The sequence below is a fragment of the Pan troglodytes genome, chromosome 6 (genome assembly GCF_028858775.2).
Source record: "Pan troglodytes isolate AG18354 chromosome 6, NHGRI_mPanTro3-v2.0_pri, whole genome shotgun sequence".
NCBI classification, from domain to species: domain Eukaryota; kingdom Metazoa; phylum Chordata; class Mammalia; order Primates; family Hominidae; genus Pan; species Pan troglodytes.
The window spans coordinates 123,560,321-123,575,181 of record NC_072404.2 but is presented as its reverse complement, the minus strand read 5'-3'; the positions used below and the strand labels follow the sequence as shown (position 1 = coordinate 123,575,181).

At 39.9% G+C, this 14,861-nt stretch overlaps 1 protein-coding gene across 51 annotated transcripts in view; it reads left to right on the top strand.

The window, feature by feature from the left end:
• NRCAM (neuronal cell adhesion molecule) overlaps window positions 1–14,861 on the top strand; it is a 314,922-nt gene that overhangs the window by 273,615 nt on the left and 26,446 nt on the right. For 19 of the 51 annotated variants that reach the window (XM_063813833.1, XM_009453884.5, XM_009453879.5 and 16 more), the window contains 8 exons: window positions 4,717–4,914; window positions 5,020–5,090; window positions 6,412–6,637; window positions 7,394–7,509; window positions 8,904–9,108; window positions 11,219–11,341; window positions 12,652–12,837; window positions 13,905–13,940. In XM_063813833.1, the coding sequence (XP_063669903.1) occupies window positions 4,717–4,914; window positions 5,020–5,090; window positions 6,412–6,637; window positions 7,394–7,509; window positions 8,904–9,108; window positions 11,219–11,341; window positions 12,652–12,837; window positions 13,905–13,940 (1,161 nt within the window). The remainder of the gene's footprint in view (window positions 1–4,716; window positions 4,915–5,019; window positions 5,091–6,411; window positions 6,638–7,393; window positions 7,510–8,903; window positions 9,109–11,218; window positions 11,342–12,651; window positions 12,838–13,904; window positions 13,941–14,861) is intronic. The other 32 variants (XM_009453893.5, XM_054687111.2, XM_054687122.2 and 29 more) reach the window with 3 other exon arrangements.

Sequence of the window (14,861 nt, the reverse complement as noted above, 5' to 3'; positions counted from 1 at the left end):
TTATTTTGCCCATTTCTTCTGGGAGAAAATGTTAGGAGGAGCAAGTGCTGAATAGCTCTGTCTTCCTATTAGGAAATTGATACTTGATGAGTAAAGTAACTTTTCAACCCCCTGTTGGTAACAGAACTGGGCGTAGATAACAGGTTCTACCTTAACTTCCAACCTAGGTCTCTTTCTTTCCATTAGTCCCTGCTACAAAGTTGCCCATTCAACAATGTGAGCTTCTCACGATGGTGACATAAGCCTAGGGCCTAGGAAATAAGATAAAGAAGGACAATGTCATAAGGATACTAGAAGAGCATAATAAAATTAGACTATAGGTAAGCTTCGAAGTTGAATTGTAAAACCAAAGAGATACTTAAGAGGCAGACACAATCAGGTCACATGCCTGAAATATATTATTACCTTCAGGCATATACCGCAGGAAGACAATTCCTTTCTGATGACTACCTAAGATGATTCTGAAATGATAGGTGTGTTGATTTATTGCACCTCCTGGTAAAGTAGAATATTTCCACTAAAATTTAACAAAAGCCCCTCCTCTATCTTGTGTTGTTTAATGGTGCTCTTTTCCCTACTTGAGTGTTCAGTGTCCTTGATCAGAACACAAATTCATCCAGGCCCAGTCTTCTACCTCATTGGGTACATTAGCCAGAGTTAGCTGGTTAGATGGCTTGGAGACTCTTTTTTCCTATATTAAAATAATACCATTAGATTTCAAGGCATTTCTACTCTTTCATTCATTTACTCATTCATTCAACAGATATTTCTGAGTGCCTACTGTGTGCCAGACATTGTTCTAAAACAAAATAGTCAAAAATCTCTGTGGTTATGGAGCTTATATTTTAGATGAGGATATAAATAAGATAAAATTAATAATACATTATTAAGCATAATTTCATTATATCTGCATGTAAACATATATATATACACACACACACACACACACACAGAGGACTCAGATCTACCTTCAAGAGCGAACCTGCTGTAAGGAGTGTTAACCCACAGCCTCCATCTGCTTCTCCTTCTCTAAGGCTCCACTGCAGAGTTCACGTGAGGCCATGCTCCTTGGGGTGCTCCAGTGACTGGGCACAGCAAAGGTCCCAGAAGTCACACGTGCCTAATGCAGAACTCCTCCTGTGTAGACTGTACTCTGGGCTCCTGGTTGACCTGGCTGAGACTATCCCAGAGCTATACTATACTGTAGTCTGAGGCTCCTTCTACTCACTCCTCCTTCCCTCCCCCACTTCCTGTTACAGATGTCAGACCAGCATTGTGGTCTGAAGGTCTTCCCTCCTTCAGGCTTCCTTGCTTCTTCTCCCTTTTTTCTTCCATGGACATTTTCCCAAATAGACCTCTTGCACTTCTTTTTTTTTTTGAGACGGAGTCTCGCTCTGTCGCCCAGGCTGGAGTGCAGTGGCGCGATCTCGGCTCACTGCAAGCTCCGCCTCCCGGGTTCACGCCATTCTCCTGCCTCAGCTTCCCGAGTAGCTGGGACTACAGGCGCCCGCCACCACGCCCGGCTACTTTTTTTTTTGTATTTTTAGTAGAGATGGGGTTTTGCCGTACTAGCCAGAATGGTCTCAATCTCCTGACCTCGTGATCCACCCGCCTCGGCCTCCCAAAGTGCTGGGATTACAGGCGTGAGCCACTGCGCCCGGCCACCTCTTGCACTTCTAATTCTGTCTTAGCCTTTGCTCCCTAGAGGACTCAAACTCATATATATTAATACATATGATTGTGTTTATATGTGTTTAGGGCATGCAAAAAACAAATCAGCAGAAAGACATGTGGAGCTAGGGGTATAATTGTGAATAGTGTGAATAGGAAAGGCCACACTAAAAGAACATTTGAATATGTCAATCAAGACAGGGGAGGGAGGTCAGTGAGCACACTATGCAGTTGTCTAGGGGAAGAACTTTCCAGCAAGAGCAAAGGAAAAGAGCAAAGGCCCTAAGACAGGGCGTGTCTGCCAGGATGCCAGTGTGGCTGCAGTGAAATGAAAAAGGGAAAGTGAGGGTGGAGAGAAGGTCAAAGAGGTGAAGAGTTCGGTGGTGGGTGTGTAGAGTGGGAATTGTGCAAGGTCCTGTAGGCCACTGTGAAGATGGGAAAGCCCTTGGAGGGTTTTAACAGAGGAATGATGAATGAATAACTCTGGCTTGTCTATTGAAAATAGTGTATAGAAGAACAAGAGGGGAAGCAGACAGACTGGGTAAGACCATGGTTCCCAAACTGTGCACTGAAGTGCCCTGTGGTACTTCAGTGAATTCACAGGGGTACCTTCCTTGGAATAATTTTAAAGTTTTAACTTTTAAATTCTGATGTTAAAAAAACACAGTGACATCTGTCAAACGTCACATGAAATTAGCTTGAGGCAGATTACAGGTTCAACTTTATATCCCATGTCATTTTGTGATAATGTTATATCTCTGCAAAGCGTTTGCTGTGATAAAAAGCAAGTGCCACATGGAAATCAGTGGGGAATAGGAAATGTGGAAGGTGGTGTCCAATCTGTTTACAAGGTTTGAGAACTTATATAAGAGAAGCTTTACAATGTTAAGATATAAATAGATTTAAAATTGTTTAAAATTAAATTGTTTACATTTATTTAAGATATAAATACATATAAAGATGTATGAACCTAGCTACTTAATACATGAAAACATTAGGTAATTCTTTTGGCCTAAGGGAGCCATGAAAAATAAATTATGAAGACACTAAGTACACCATGAACCGAGAAAGTTTGGGAACTACTGAGTTAGGAGGTTATGTGATAACTCACACAAGAGATGAGGGTGGCCTGGAATAGGCTGAGAAATGGTCAGATTTTGGATATATTTTAATGGTACAGGCCATTGTACTACCGAGAGTGTGGAAGAAGTAGGGAAATAAGAAGGATTCCAGATTTTGACCTGGGCTGTCACTATCAATTGGAGAGGAAGATTAGAATTAGTTTTGGTACTATCCAGTTTGAGATGCTGTCATGGACAACCAAGTGGAATTGTCGAGCAGACAGTTGGACTTCCTGAGTCTGCAGTTCAGGGAAGAGGTCTGGGCTACAGATGTAAACATGAAAGTCATCCATTTATAGGACTGGAGATCATCCAAAGATGAATGTGGATTGAAAGGAGAACTCCAAGGACTTAGTTTTGAACCACTGCAACACATATAATATTTTTAGTTCATCTTTGTGTTTATAGTGCATATCATGGTACCTGGCACATAGTAGGCAATCAGTGAATATCCAAATACCTATTATTTTACAAGGGTAAAGTGTGTACACACCACAGAATTTTAGTAGACGCAGAGGGTATGCACTGAAAAATATGTCTTCCTCCCGCCCCTGTCGCCCAGCTCCGCTGGCCACACCAATGTTATAGGTTTATATTCTCTGAGAGGTAATATGCATTTATATGCAAGCGAATATGTCTGTTTATTTGTTGTAGTAATTTCGTTTTACATTTACACAAACATAGTATCCAGCACACACGATTCTATACCCTGCTTGGCTGCTTGGTTTCACTTAATAATACACTTTAGAAATCATTCCATTTCAGTACATATGGAACAGCCCTATTCTTTTTTTTTTTTTTTTCCTCTCTCTCTCTCTTTTTTGAGACAGGGTTTCACTCTGTCCAGGCTGGAGTGCAGTGGCTTGATCATGGTTCACTGCAGCCTTGACTTTCTGGGCTCAGGTGATCCTCCTACCTCAGCCTCCCCCATAGCTGGAACTATAGGTGCACGCCACCACACCCAGTTAATTTTCTGTAGAGACGGGGTTTTGCTAGGTTGCCCAGGTTGTCTCAGACTCCTGGACTCCATCCACCTGGGTCTCCCAAAGTGCTGAGATTACAGGCGTGAGCCACCGCACTTGGCTGACAGTCGTTTTTAACAGCTTCAGAGTATTCCATTGTGTGGACCTAGTGTAATTTGTTTAGTCAGTGTCCTGTTGATGGATGTTTAGGTTGTTTGCAATTAGGTTGTTTCAATTGCAAATAATACTACAATGTAAATTATTTCTCATGTGTGTTTGAGCCATTTGTGTGAGCCCATTTATTCAAAATAAATTGCTAGAAGTGAAATTTAGTATGCGCCTTAAATATTGACAGATTTTCTAAACTGTCTTATATAGAAGTTGTCCCAACTTACACTTCCTACAAAGTCAGAGAATGCTTGATTCCTTGTGTCATAGTCAACGAAGTGTGTTAAACCTTTGATTATTGCCAATATGTTTAGTGGAAAATGGCACTCACTATATTTAATTTATCCTATTATGAAAAAAATTTGATCATCTTTTCATATATTTAAACTTTTTAGGGATATATGGATTAATTCTAAACAGTTTAAAGTAGCTAAATTCAGCATGCTAGAGAAAGAATACCAGATTTGGTAAAATCTAAAACTGTTTAGAATTAATCCATATATCCCTAAAAAGTTTAAATATATGAAAAGGTGGTCAAATTTTTTTTGTAATAGGAGAAATTAAATTAAATACAGTGAGATGCCATTTTTCCACTAAAATGTTATCATGTGTGTTTATGTGTTGAGGATAATGATAACTCTGAAATCAAAATATTTTAATGGCATTTTTCTTGAAAGTAAAATAATTCATGTTTGTTTGCTTGTGTTGGGTTGCCCTGTTAGTTATTGCTGGCAGCTACCCCTGGGTTGACTGAATTCACGGTCTTGGGTTTGGTGTGTGTGTGTTGTGACCAGAATTCATCATCGAATATGAAGATGCAATGCACGAGCCAGGGCTGTGGCACCACCAAACTGAAGTTTCTGGAACACAGACCACAGCCCAGCTGAAGCTGTCTCCTTACGTGAACTACTCCTTCCGCGTGATGGCAGTGAACAGCATTGGGAAGAGCTTGCCCAGCGAGGCGTCTGAGCAGTATTTGACGAAAGCCTCAGGTAAAGCGGGAAAGCGGGACTTCTAGGGTACAAAATATAATAAAAAAGTTTTCCACTCTTCGCAAAAGGCCAAAGCTTACACGTGTGTGGCTGCTTAACTTCCAGAACCAGATAAAAACCCCACAGCTGTGGAAGGACTGGGATCAGAGCCTGATAATTTGGTGATTACGTGGAAGGTGAGCTATGATGCCTTCAAATTTATTCGCTATTTTTTAGAGTGAAAAAAAAGTTGTTTGAAAATAATATCTACATTAGAATCTCATTTCACCTATTTCTGGGGAAAAAAAAATATATATATATAAAGATACATATATATCTTTACTTAAGAGGCAGTATTATATAGTTGCTAAAAGCTTGAGCTCTGGAGTCAAAATGATTTGGTGCAAATCCCAGCTCTGCCACTAACTCTGTGATCTTAGGCCAGTTGTTTAACATGTCTGTTAGGCAGCTGTATGATGGGAGTAATAATAGAACCAATTTCACAGTATTAAAGGAGCTAATACATATAAAGCACCTAGAACAGTGCCTAGCATATACACATGCTCAAAAAAATGCTAGCTAGTGTTATCATAAAGAACAACCTGGGGCCAGTAGCTCACGCCTATAATCCCAGCACTTTGGGAGGCCGAGGCGGGCAGATCATGAGGTCAGGAGTTTGAGACCAGCCTGACCAACATGGTGAAACCCCGTCTCTACTAAAAATACAAAAATTAGCCGGGTGTAGTGCTGCATGCCTGTAATCCCAGCTACTCAGGAGGCTGAGGCAGGAGAATCGCTTGAACCCAGGAGGCGGAGGTTGCAGTGAGCCGAGATTACACCACTGCACTCCAGCCTGGGTGACAGAGCAAGATTCCATCTCAAAAAAAAAAAAAAGAACCACCTGGAAGACATGCACCAAGCCATTCCCAGCAGTCAACTTCTTTAGTGGGGAAAGCTTATCTGTGTTTTCTGGATTTGGAAAATTAACATATATTTACTCGTAATTCAAAACCTATTTTAGATAGAGCCATACATGCATACTTAGACATGTATACATATATGTACATACTTATATTTACACAAACATGTAGAAACAACAGAATGACAGGCTAGCCTTTTTTTAATAAAGAGGAAAACAGTCTGTAAGTTTCCATCTGCAAATAAAATGGACAATGATGTGCTATTGCACAAACAGGAATATATAAAGGATTCTATGTGACCGAAATGTCTAAAGAATCACCATCCTTGACGGTAGAGCCAGAGTTTGAAAGGTTTATGTGGTATTTATTGCATCAAGATAGTAGTTTACAACCTTTGAAATGTTGATCCCAAACAAGCTTTGAATCTCATTGCAAATGCACAATTGATAGAAGGTCCCTGGAGAAAATGGTTAATAGCTTGTGTTTTAGTATTTCAATGATCACTTTCTGTAGGTCTGGGAATTGAATTTGCTGTTCCTGTAAAAGATTGTGCAGTTGATTTGTGTTATAAGCTCTGGTTATTTGGCTTTCCTTGTAGCCCTTGAATGGTTTCGAATCTAATGGGCCAGGCCTTCAGTACAAAGTTAGCTGGCGCCAGAAAGATGGTGATGATGAGTGGACATCTGTGGTTGTGGCAAATGTATCCAAATATATTGTCTCAGGCACGCCAACCTTTGTTCCATACCTGATCAAAGTTCAGGCCCTGAATGACATGGGATTTGCCCCCGAGCCAGCTGTAGTCATGGGACATTCTGGAGAAGACCGTAAGTGATGCCATTTCCTACTTTTCCCCAGCAAAACAGACTTACCAAGGTGCAAGCCAAGGCCATTTCTCCTTGCTCAGGTTGCAAGGGAGGGAGGTGGCAATTATTTTGCACGACTTCTCTGAATTTAAACAGCCTGCTGTGTAAGAAAGAGAAGTTCAGAACGTTCAAGGTGATTGCAGTATAGTTGTCCCTTGGTATCCACAGGGGATTGGTTCCAGGATGCCCTGCCTTGGATACCCAAATCTGCAAATACTCAAGTCCCACAGATAGCCCTATGGAACCCTCCTATATGAAATATCAGCCCTCCATGTCCGTGGGTTTTGCACCCAGGAATACTGTGTTTTCCATCTTCTTTGGCTGTAGATGCAGAACCTGCAGATGTAGAGGGCTGACTGTATTTTGGGGGGAAAAAAAAATCCAAGTGTAAGTGGACCCATGCAGTTCAAACCCGTGTTGTTCAAGGGTCAATTGTACTTTTTAAAAAATCGTGTTTTCCTACTCACTGATGGTGGGAGGATCCCTTGAGTCAAGGAATTTGAGTCTAGCCTGGGCAACATAGCAAGATGCCATCTTTTAAAAAAAAAAATCTCTCACAAAGTCAAACAGATACCCCAAAATCTGTGTTCAAGCCTTAATAATCCATAGAATAGGTCTGCAGTATGCTTCAAGCCAAAATTATTAGAGAGAGTCATATTTATGGATGAAATTAAAAATAACATTGATACTGCTACCACTTCCCTGTCCTTTTCCTAGTCCCAATGGTGGCTCCTGGGAACGTGCGTGTGAATGTGGTGAACAGTACCTTAGCCGAGGTGCACTGGGACCCAGTACCTCTGAAAAGCATCCGAGGACACCTACAAGGCTATCGGGCAAGTGACAGGGGACCTTTTGTGGCTTTATTTAGTAAGGGCTGCAGCGAATGCCACTTGTCATGCACACCACAGGAGGTGGGGCTTATTTGTTTCATTGCTTTGTGAACTTGTGGACTGAAGAGTTCATTTCGCTCATTGCCTCAGGTAGCCACTGCCAGAGTTGACTTGAAATCTCACTGCATCCAAAATTAAAAAAAAAAAAAAGTTTTCTCCATTTTTCCCACTGATGATCTAACATTCTACCAACTAAGTATGTATACAAAATGGGGAAAATTAATTTTTTAAAGACCTAGAATATTACCAACTCTAGCTAGCTTTAAAGCAATATGGACCACATGTGTTGAACACACAAAAGTATCCTGATAATCATTTAGGCATTTTTAAAATAATTCAGAATATACTTTAAGACCATATACTCTTAGCTAGGTCATTCTTATAAATATCCATTATCTTTGTTCTTGAGAAGTACTGAAAGATAAATATCCATTATCTTTGTTCTTGAGAGGCACTGATTTCATATTTTTTACTGATAGGCAGCCAAGCATACAGTCACTACTTTGATTTGTTAAGCCTGACCCCTAGAGGTCACTTTTTGTACTACATCACATTCAACTTTTTTTTTTCCCCCTAGCATTGCCAGATTCCATATAAATGTTGACTTCTCCTGAAAATGCCTTTAAATTCATAAGAATTTAAGAAGACTTAGTAAACAACAATTCTGGATTTGTGACCAAAATTAATCAGTACTTTCTTATCCATCTCTCCAAAACCTGTGCCTGCAATCGAATACAAAAAAAAGTATTTTAAACTAAGTGATACAGTTTGATTTAGTGGAAAAATTCTAGACTTTCAGTGGAGGATCCCCTGTGGCTCTTGATACCTCTGTGGCTGTGAAAGTCACTTAGTAGCCCACACGTTCATCTGCACCATATGAATAACAGTAACAAAAGCCTCACTGTGGTGTTTACAATCACTAAATGATAGATTGTACGTGAACATGTATTAATTCTGGAAAAATATGTAAACATTGGGCAGTAATTTTTATTTTTAGAATATTTTATACAAGTAAAAGACTTAAATCCTATTGTCCTCCATTTGCCTCATGTTCTAGGGAAAACCATATGGGTCTCGTGCTGTTTTCATTTTCCTTAGACTCCTACGACAAAGTAGTGTAGCCCAGCTTTGTCATGTGGCTGTAATTTAATTTCCCTCATGATCTATGGGCTTCTATTCCTCTTGCCTCAGAATCAATATCCATAAGTTTTGCTAGTAATTTTCTTCTAAAATATACCAAGGGAATTTTCTGGAAAAACAACAATTTCAATTTTGTGAGCATAAGGAATCTTGTTTGCTCCTTTGTGCATTCCTGACTTTCGTTCTTGCTGTTTCAGATTTACTATTGGAAGACACAGAGTTCATCTAAAAGAAACAGACGTCACATTGAGAAAAAGATCCTCACCTTCCAAGGCAGCAAGACTCATGGCATGTTGCCGGGGCTAGAGCCCTTTAGCCACTACACACTGAATGTCCGAGTGGTCAATGGGAAAGGGGAGGGCCCAGCCAGCCCTGACAGAGTCTTTAATACTCCAGAAGGAGGTATGGAATGGACGTGTCTCTAAGATCTCAGGAACATATGGCATGGCCTGAGAGGTTTTGCCTGACAGAAGGGCTACTGATCAAAGTATATTCTGGAAGCCAAATGTGATTGAAATTTCTATAGATGAATACAGCACACACAAAGCTACCAAAATGTCAGATCATATGTGGGCCTAAGTGTACATAGAAGGCTTCAGAACCCAAAATGCTGCTCTGAAATGCCCTCTCCCGTGACTTAAAATTTTTCTCCACACACACTGTCTGAAACCTTGTTACTTTGACATTTATTTGGATCATTAACTTTCTGACCTGAAAGAGGTTCCATAACTTCTCTGAATGTCAGTAGCCTCATCTGAAAAGCATGAGAACCAAATTAGATAACCTAACAAAAACACCTGGAAAGGAAAATATTTCTATAAGTTATAGTTTACTTCTATAGCTTCTTTCTTAGTGCACTTTTCTAATTTATTAGAAAGTTGAACCGAGTTAGAAGGTTGCAAGTCTTGACCAAGTGGATTGGGAAGAGGAGGGAAAAGTCATTGCAGATATGGGCAACTGCAAGGGAGGGAGTAAGGAAGGACCAAATATATATTGATCCAGGAGTCAGGGGAGAAGGAATTTGGACACAGGGACAAGGGAGCCTTGTGGGTGAGGGAAAGAGGGGCCCATGTAGTAAAAAGGCTGAGGATTTGAAAAGGAAATAAAATGGGTTTTACCTATTTTAAATTTTGCAACAATATGCCACTATGACAATGGCCAGATAGCTTCTGTAGCTTGCTTAGCTCTTTTTGATAAAAGAAGTTCACAGAAGATGGACCCCACCCTGGCTGCTGATTGAAAGATTCATGATGCAGGCAGCTGCCCAGCAGCCTCTGAGAACCACCCTGCATCCCGGCTCCCATCTCATTATAAGTTTTTGTCGTCAATCTCACTGTCCCTTAGAGAGTCAGGGCTCTTCCTCCTCGATGTTTTCACAACCTGGGGACTGTAGTCCCTTAAGGAGTCAATGAATGGGTTTAATGAGCTCCATGAGCCTCCTAAAATTGTATGCAAGATAAATGTATATTTTTCCAGGGAGTGTTTATGGCTGTCATCAGATTCTCAAAAGGGTCTGTGATCCCCTAAAGTAAAGAACCACTTATTGGGTTGGGGAAGCTTAGAAGCCTAGAACTATGTGCCAGGCATGGTTTTAGGACCAGACAAAGACATCTAGGGGCCTAAAGCAGGGAAATGGCAAAGAAGATGGGGATAGGAAGAAATGGATATGATTTAGATTAAGGAAGTGGAGTTAGTGTCTGAGGAGAGGGTGGAAATGAGGCAGATAGGGAAGTTCAGGTTGACTCTGGTTTTTGGCTAGAGTGACAATAGGGAGAGTGGTTCCATTAGTTAGTTTCCAGGGGCAGTGGTAGGGGAGGTAACCATTGTGAGAGAGAGCTGCCACCAGCCATCATCCTCATGAGGAAGTGAATAAAAGATGAGTAGACATGTTTCCTCTGGTGATTTGCCAGCCTCTGCCACAGAGAACCTGAGACCCCTCGGGCCTTCCCCAGGGCCGGGGGTGTGCCAAGGTTGGGCTTTTGTCCATTCACCACCAGATCCTGGGCAGCTGTCAGCTCTCAGGATAAGAACGTTTCTGCACCTGGGCATGCTGGCCCAAAGCCCAGCAGGCAGGGCATTCTGACTGTTTGGAGACACCTGGTTTGTTAGAGAAAACAGTCCTTAATGGTCCAGAACACAGCTGCTTCCACTCAGATCCGGTTAGAATAGTTTCACTTGGTAGCTAGTTTGCTTCTGTTAAGACACCATTCATGCGTCAAACGAGTACTGCCTCTTTTTAAAATATTAGGTTTGAGTCCGTCTAAAGGCAAAGTCATTATGTGTTTTGAGAGGATGGTTTTATTGAATATAAATGTAAATGACAAGAGAGAAAAAGGAAGAGAATAACTAAATGGGTGCCTGTCACAGGTTTGTACTAATGTATTTTCAGCTGAATCAGGAATGAGTTACTGAAACTCAAAACCTTGAATCGTGCGAGCACGGTGAAATGTCAATTTAATACATGTTGAAACATTCAGAAATCTTTGTGTTGACTGTAAGTTCTCACTGTAAGTCCCCAGTGCTCCCTCGTCTTTGAAGATTGTGAATCCAACACTGGACTCTCTCACTTTGGAATGGGATCCACCGAGCCACCCGAATGGCATTTTGACAGAGTACACCTTAAAGTATCAGCCAAGTAAGCTGCTGGGAGGAAGAGAAGGGGAAATATGTTTTTTTATTTTATTTATTATTTTAATTGACAAATAATTATACCTCCTCATGGGGTAACGTAGTGATGTTTCGTTACGTATAGTGATCAGATCAGGGGAATTCGCATATTCATCTTCTCAAATATTTATCATTTATTTGTGTTGGAAACATTTAATATCCTCCCTCTAGCTGTGTAAGGAACACCAGAACTTAGTCTTTGTATCTAGCTATCATTTTGTATCATATATATATATATATATATATATATATATATATATATATATTTGAGACAGAGTCTCGCTCTGTCACCCAGGCTGGAGTGCAGTGGTGAGATCTTGGCTCACTGCAAGCTCCACCTCCCGAGTTCACACCATTCTCCTCCGTCAGCCTCCCGAGTAGCTGGGACTACAGGCGCCCACCACCATGCCCGGCAAATTTTTTGTATTTTTAGTAGAGACGGGGTTTCACCATGTTAGCCAGGATGGTCTTGATCTCCTGACCTCGTGATCCGCCCACCTCGGCCTCCCAAAGTGCTGGGATTACAGGCGTGAGCCACTGCGCCCAGCCTTCCCTTTAACTGATATCTCCCTATCTCGCCTTCCCTCTGTCCTTCCTTTATTTCTGGGATCCTGTGTTCTACTTTTTACTTCTGTGACATGAACTTTTTTTAGCTTTCACCTATGAGTGAGAACATGTGGTGTTTAACTTAACTGTTATCAAAAAATACAAGCTAGTTTTTCTTTATATCTGTAGAATATATACATATACCTTCAAGTGTTGTTTCAGAAAGAACTTCAAATCTTACTTTTTAAAGAAAAATAATGTCTATGTTATTAAAAATTAAGTAATCTGTAGAATAATACAGACCTTTAGGAGTGGGGTTTAGGTGAGTCCTGTCATTAAATCACATATGCATTTTCTACAAATAGAAAATGGTTCCTTTAGCAAAAGTCCTCTGAAGAAAAATGTTTGGGGTTATTTAACAATACAACTCCACCTGCAAGAACACAGGGGAAAAAATTCTATTGTGATTCAACCACAACATTCTTCTAGTTTATTAGCCAATAGAGAACATACTGCCCCTTGTGATATATGATATGATATGATACGATATGATAGAACATAGCATAGGAGCTGTTAAAAGGTTATCACTTAGTTATGCTGGGGAAAGAGTGGGTGGGATTATAAAAGTCAATGTAAGCCAGGTTGAACATTTTTAGTTGACGTATTTATTTATAATAGTATTCCTATAGCAGTTAATGGAGAATGCACTTGTGCATTATTTCTTATTGACAGTTAACAGCACACATGAATTAGGCCCTCTGGTAGATTTGAAAATTCCTGCCAACAAGACACGGTGGACTTTAAAAAATTTAAATTTCAGCACTCGATATAAGTTTTATTTCTATGCACAAACATCAGCAGGATCAGGAAGTCAAATTACAGAGGAAGCAGTAACAACTGTGGATGAAGGTAAGATGGGTATGTATAAAATCCATATAATTATAAGCATCATGAAATAAAAATCTTTAAGTTTATGCTTTTTCCTTCTTGCTATGGAGCGTCTGTCTTACCTGATTAACGCAAACACTTATTTGTAATTTCTCATTCTGATATATAATCAGCTATTTAGTTCATATTGGACTAACTGATATTTTTCAACTCCATGTGAAACTTTTTTAAACTTACATTAAAATCTTAGTGTGGGAGTGAGTAAACATAATATTTGCCACACTTGAATTTGAAGTTCAGGGGAATGTTGTTTCCTGTTTACAACTTTATATATTATATATATTCATGCACAAACATATATATGTACACATACATATAATACACACATATGCATACACAGACATACACATCTATATACACACAAATATATGTAATTCAAGTTCTGGTCCTGATTTACTGGAAATAATTTTCTAGTTCACATATCAATTTACATTTTCTAGCAAGGAAATCGAAACAGTTATTAAAGAGTGCATTTATTTTGTGTTTGAGCAAAAGATTTTGCATTTTGGTATGTACAAAGAAAGCAAAATAGCCCATTACGGTATTTAGAAAAGGAATTAACACTTCTTTTCATACTTTAAAAAGTTGTTCTGAAATCTTGAGATTCAATGAAAATTATCAAAAATATTATAAAAGGTTTTCTGGTTTTGCATGTCTCTAAATTGTAGAGTTGCTTAAGGATTATTCATTTGACTATCTTTGATAGCATAAAAAATTGACAATTTCTATCCAAAAATTGGTTTGAAATATCCTAAGCCTTCATACATAATCAACAAGTATGAATAATGCACCTTAAGTAATGTGTTTGAATACTGGGTATTCAAACTGGGTATCCTGATAAAATGTTGGTACTGGATTTGAATACTAGATAAGTTTGGGGACACCAACATATCTTTGTCCCCTATACCTGATGTGGTACACTTCATTCTTCTTGCATGCTTTAGCATTTTAATAAGTGTTTTTGTATCGCTATACATGCTCATGGGTGTGTTACATCTAACTATATAGTGTCCTATTTCTGTTTCCCTTCATTAAAGCTGGTATTCTTCCACCTGATGTAGGTGCAGGCAAAGGTAAAATAATTCATCTGCATGACTTTATACATGTGTGAAATTTGCAATGTGAAACATGGGGAAGTGCAGCATGGGTAAAACAGAGAAAATATGCTTTGAACCACCAAAAGAAGAGAAGATCTCATCCAATCTTGGCTTTAAAATTAATTTCTAGTCCTTTCTTTACAAGTAGAAAGCCACATATTGAATTCTCAAAAAATTTTTTCTTGAGACTTATCCCTGGTACAAATCCTAATCTTAGCTTCTAATACTATGATTTTGGCTGGATCAGACAGGACCAAAACTGTGTATTTGTCACAGATCCTCTATATGGCCATGCCACATTATTTGGGGTTCAGAAATATTAGCCCTGTGATGAAAACAGCCTGGTAGAAATCAGATCAACCAAGCTTCCTGTTCTATTCTGATTTAGCTGCTCTCCTTGTAGACACAGTGTACACTCGGCTGCCATTGCACAAAACTGTCCATTTGGAATTACAGCGTAGCAATGCCCTCCAACTGGTTTGGGACTAAGTCTCCCCGAGCTTAGGGTCCCCTGCAAGTGAGTCTTCCAGGTGACCCATATGCTCTTCTCAAATGTGTTATCCCACCCATCCTGTCTTCACCCAACTGCCTAAGTCTCTTCCTCCTGAGTAATAGCCAACAATCCACAATGGATTTTGTTCTCCTTTATTTCTGACAGCTCTCTGGGTCAGAAAGATTTGTTGGGAGAATGGTGCTTGAATAAGTTGTAATATGTCTTCCATTAGTGGCAATGCCAAAGATGCCCCAGTCTTTGACCCCTGGCTGCTGGTTGACCAGTCAGCTTTTTAGAGAGCAGTGGAGTACCTGCCACTGGGCACTGTTTTCACGTGGCATGCCCATGGTCAGGGGCTTTCGCACATCAGGTGAGTATAAACAGGAATGAAGAAAAGGAAGACC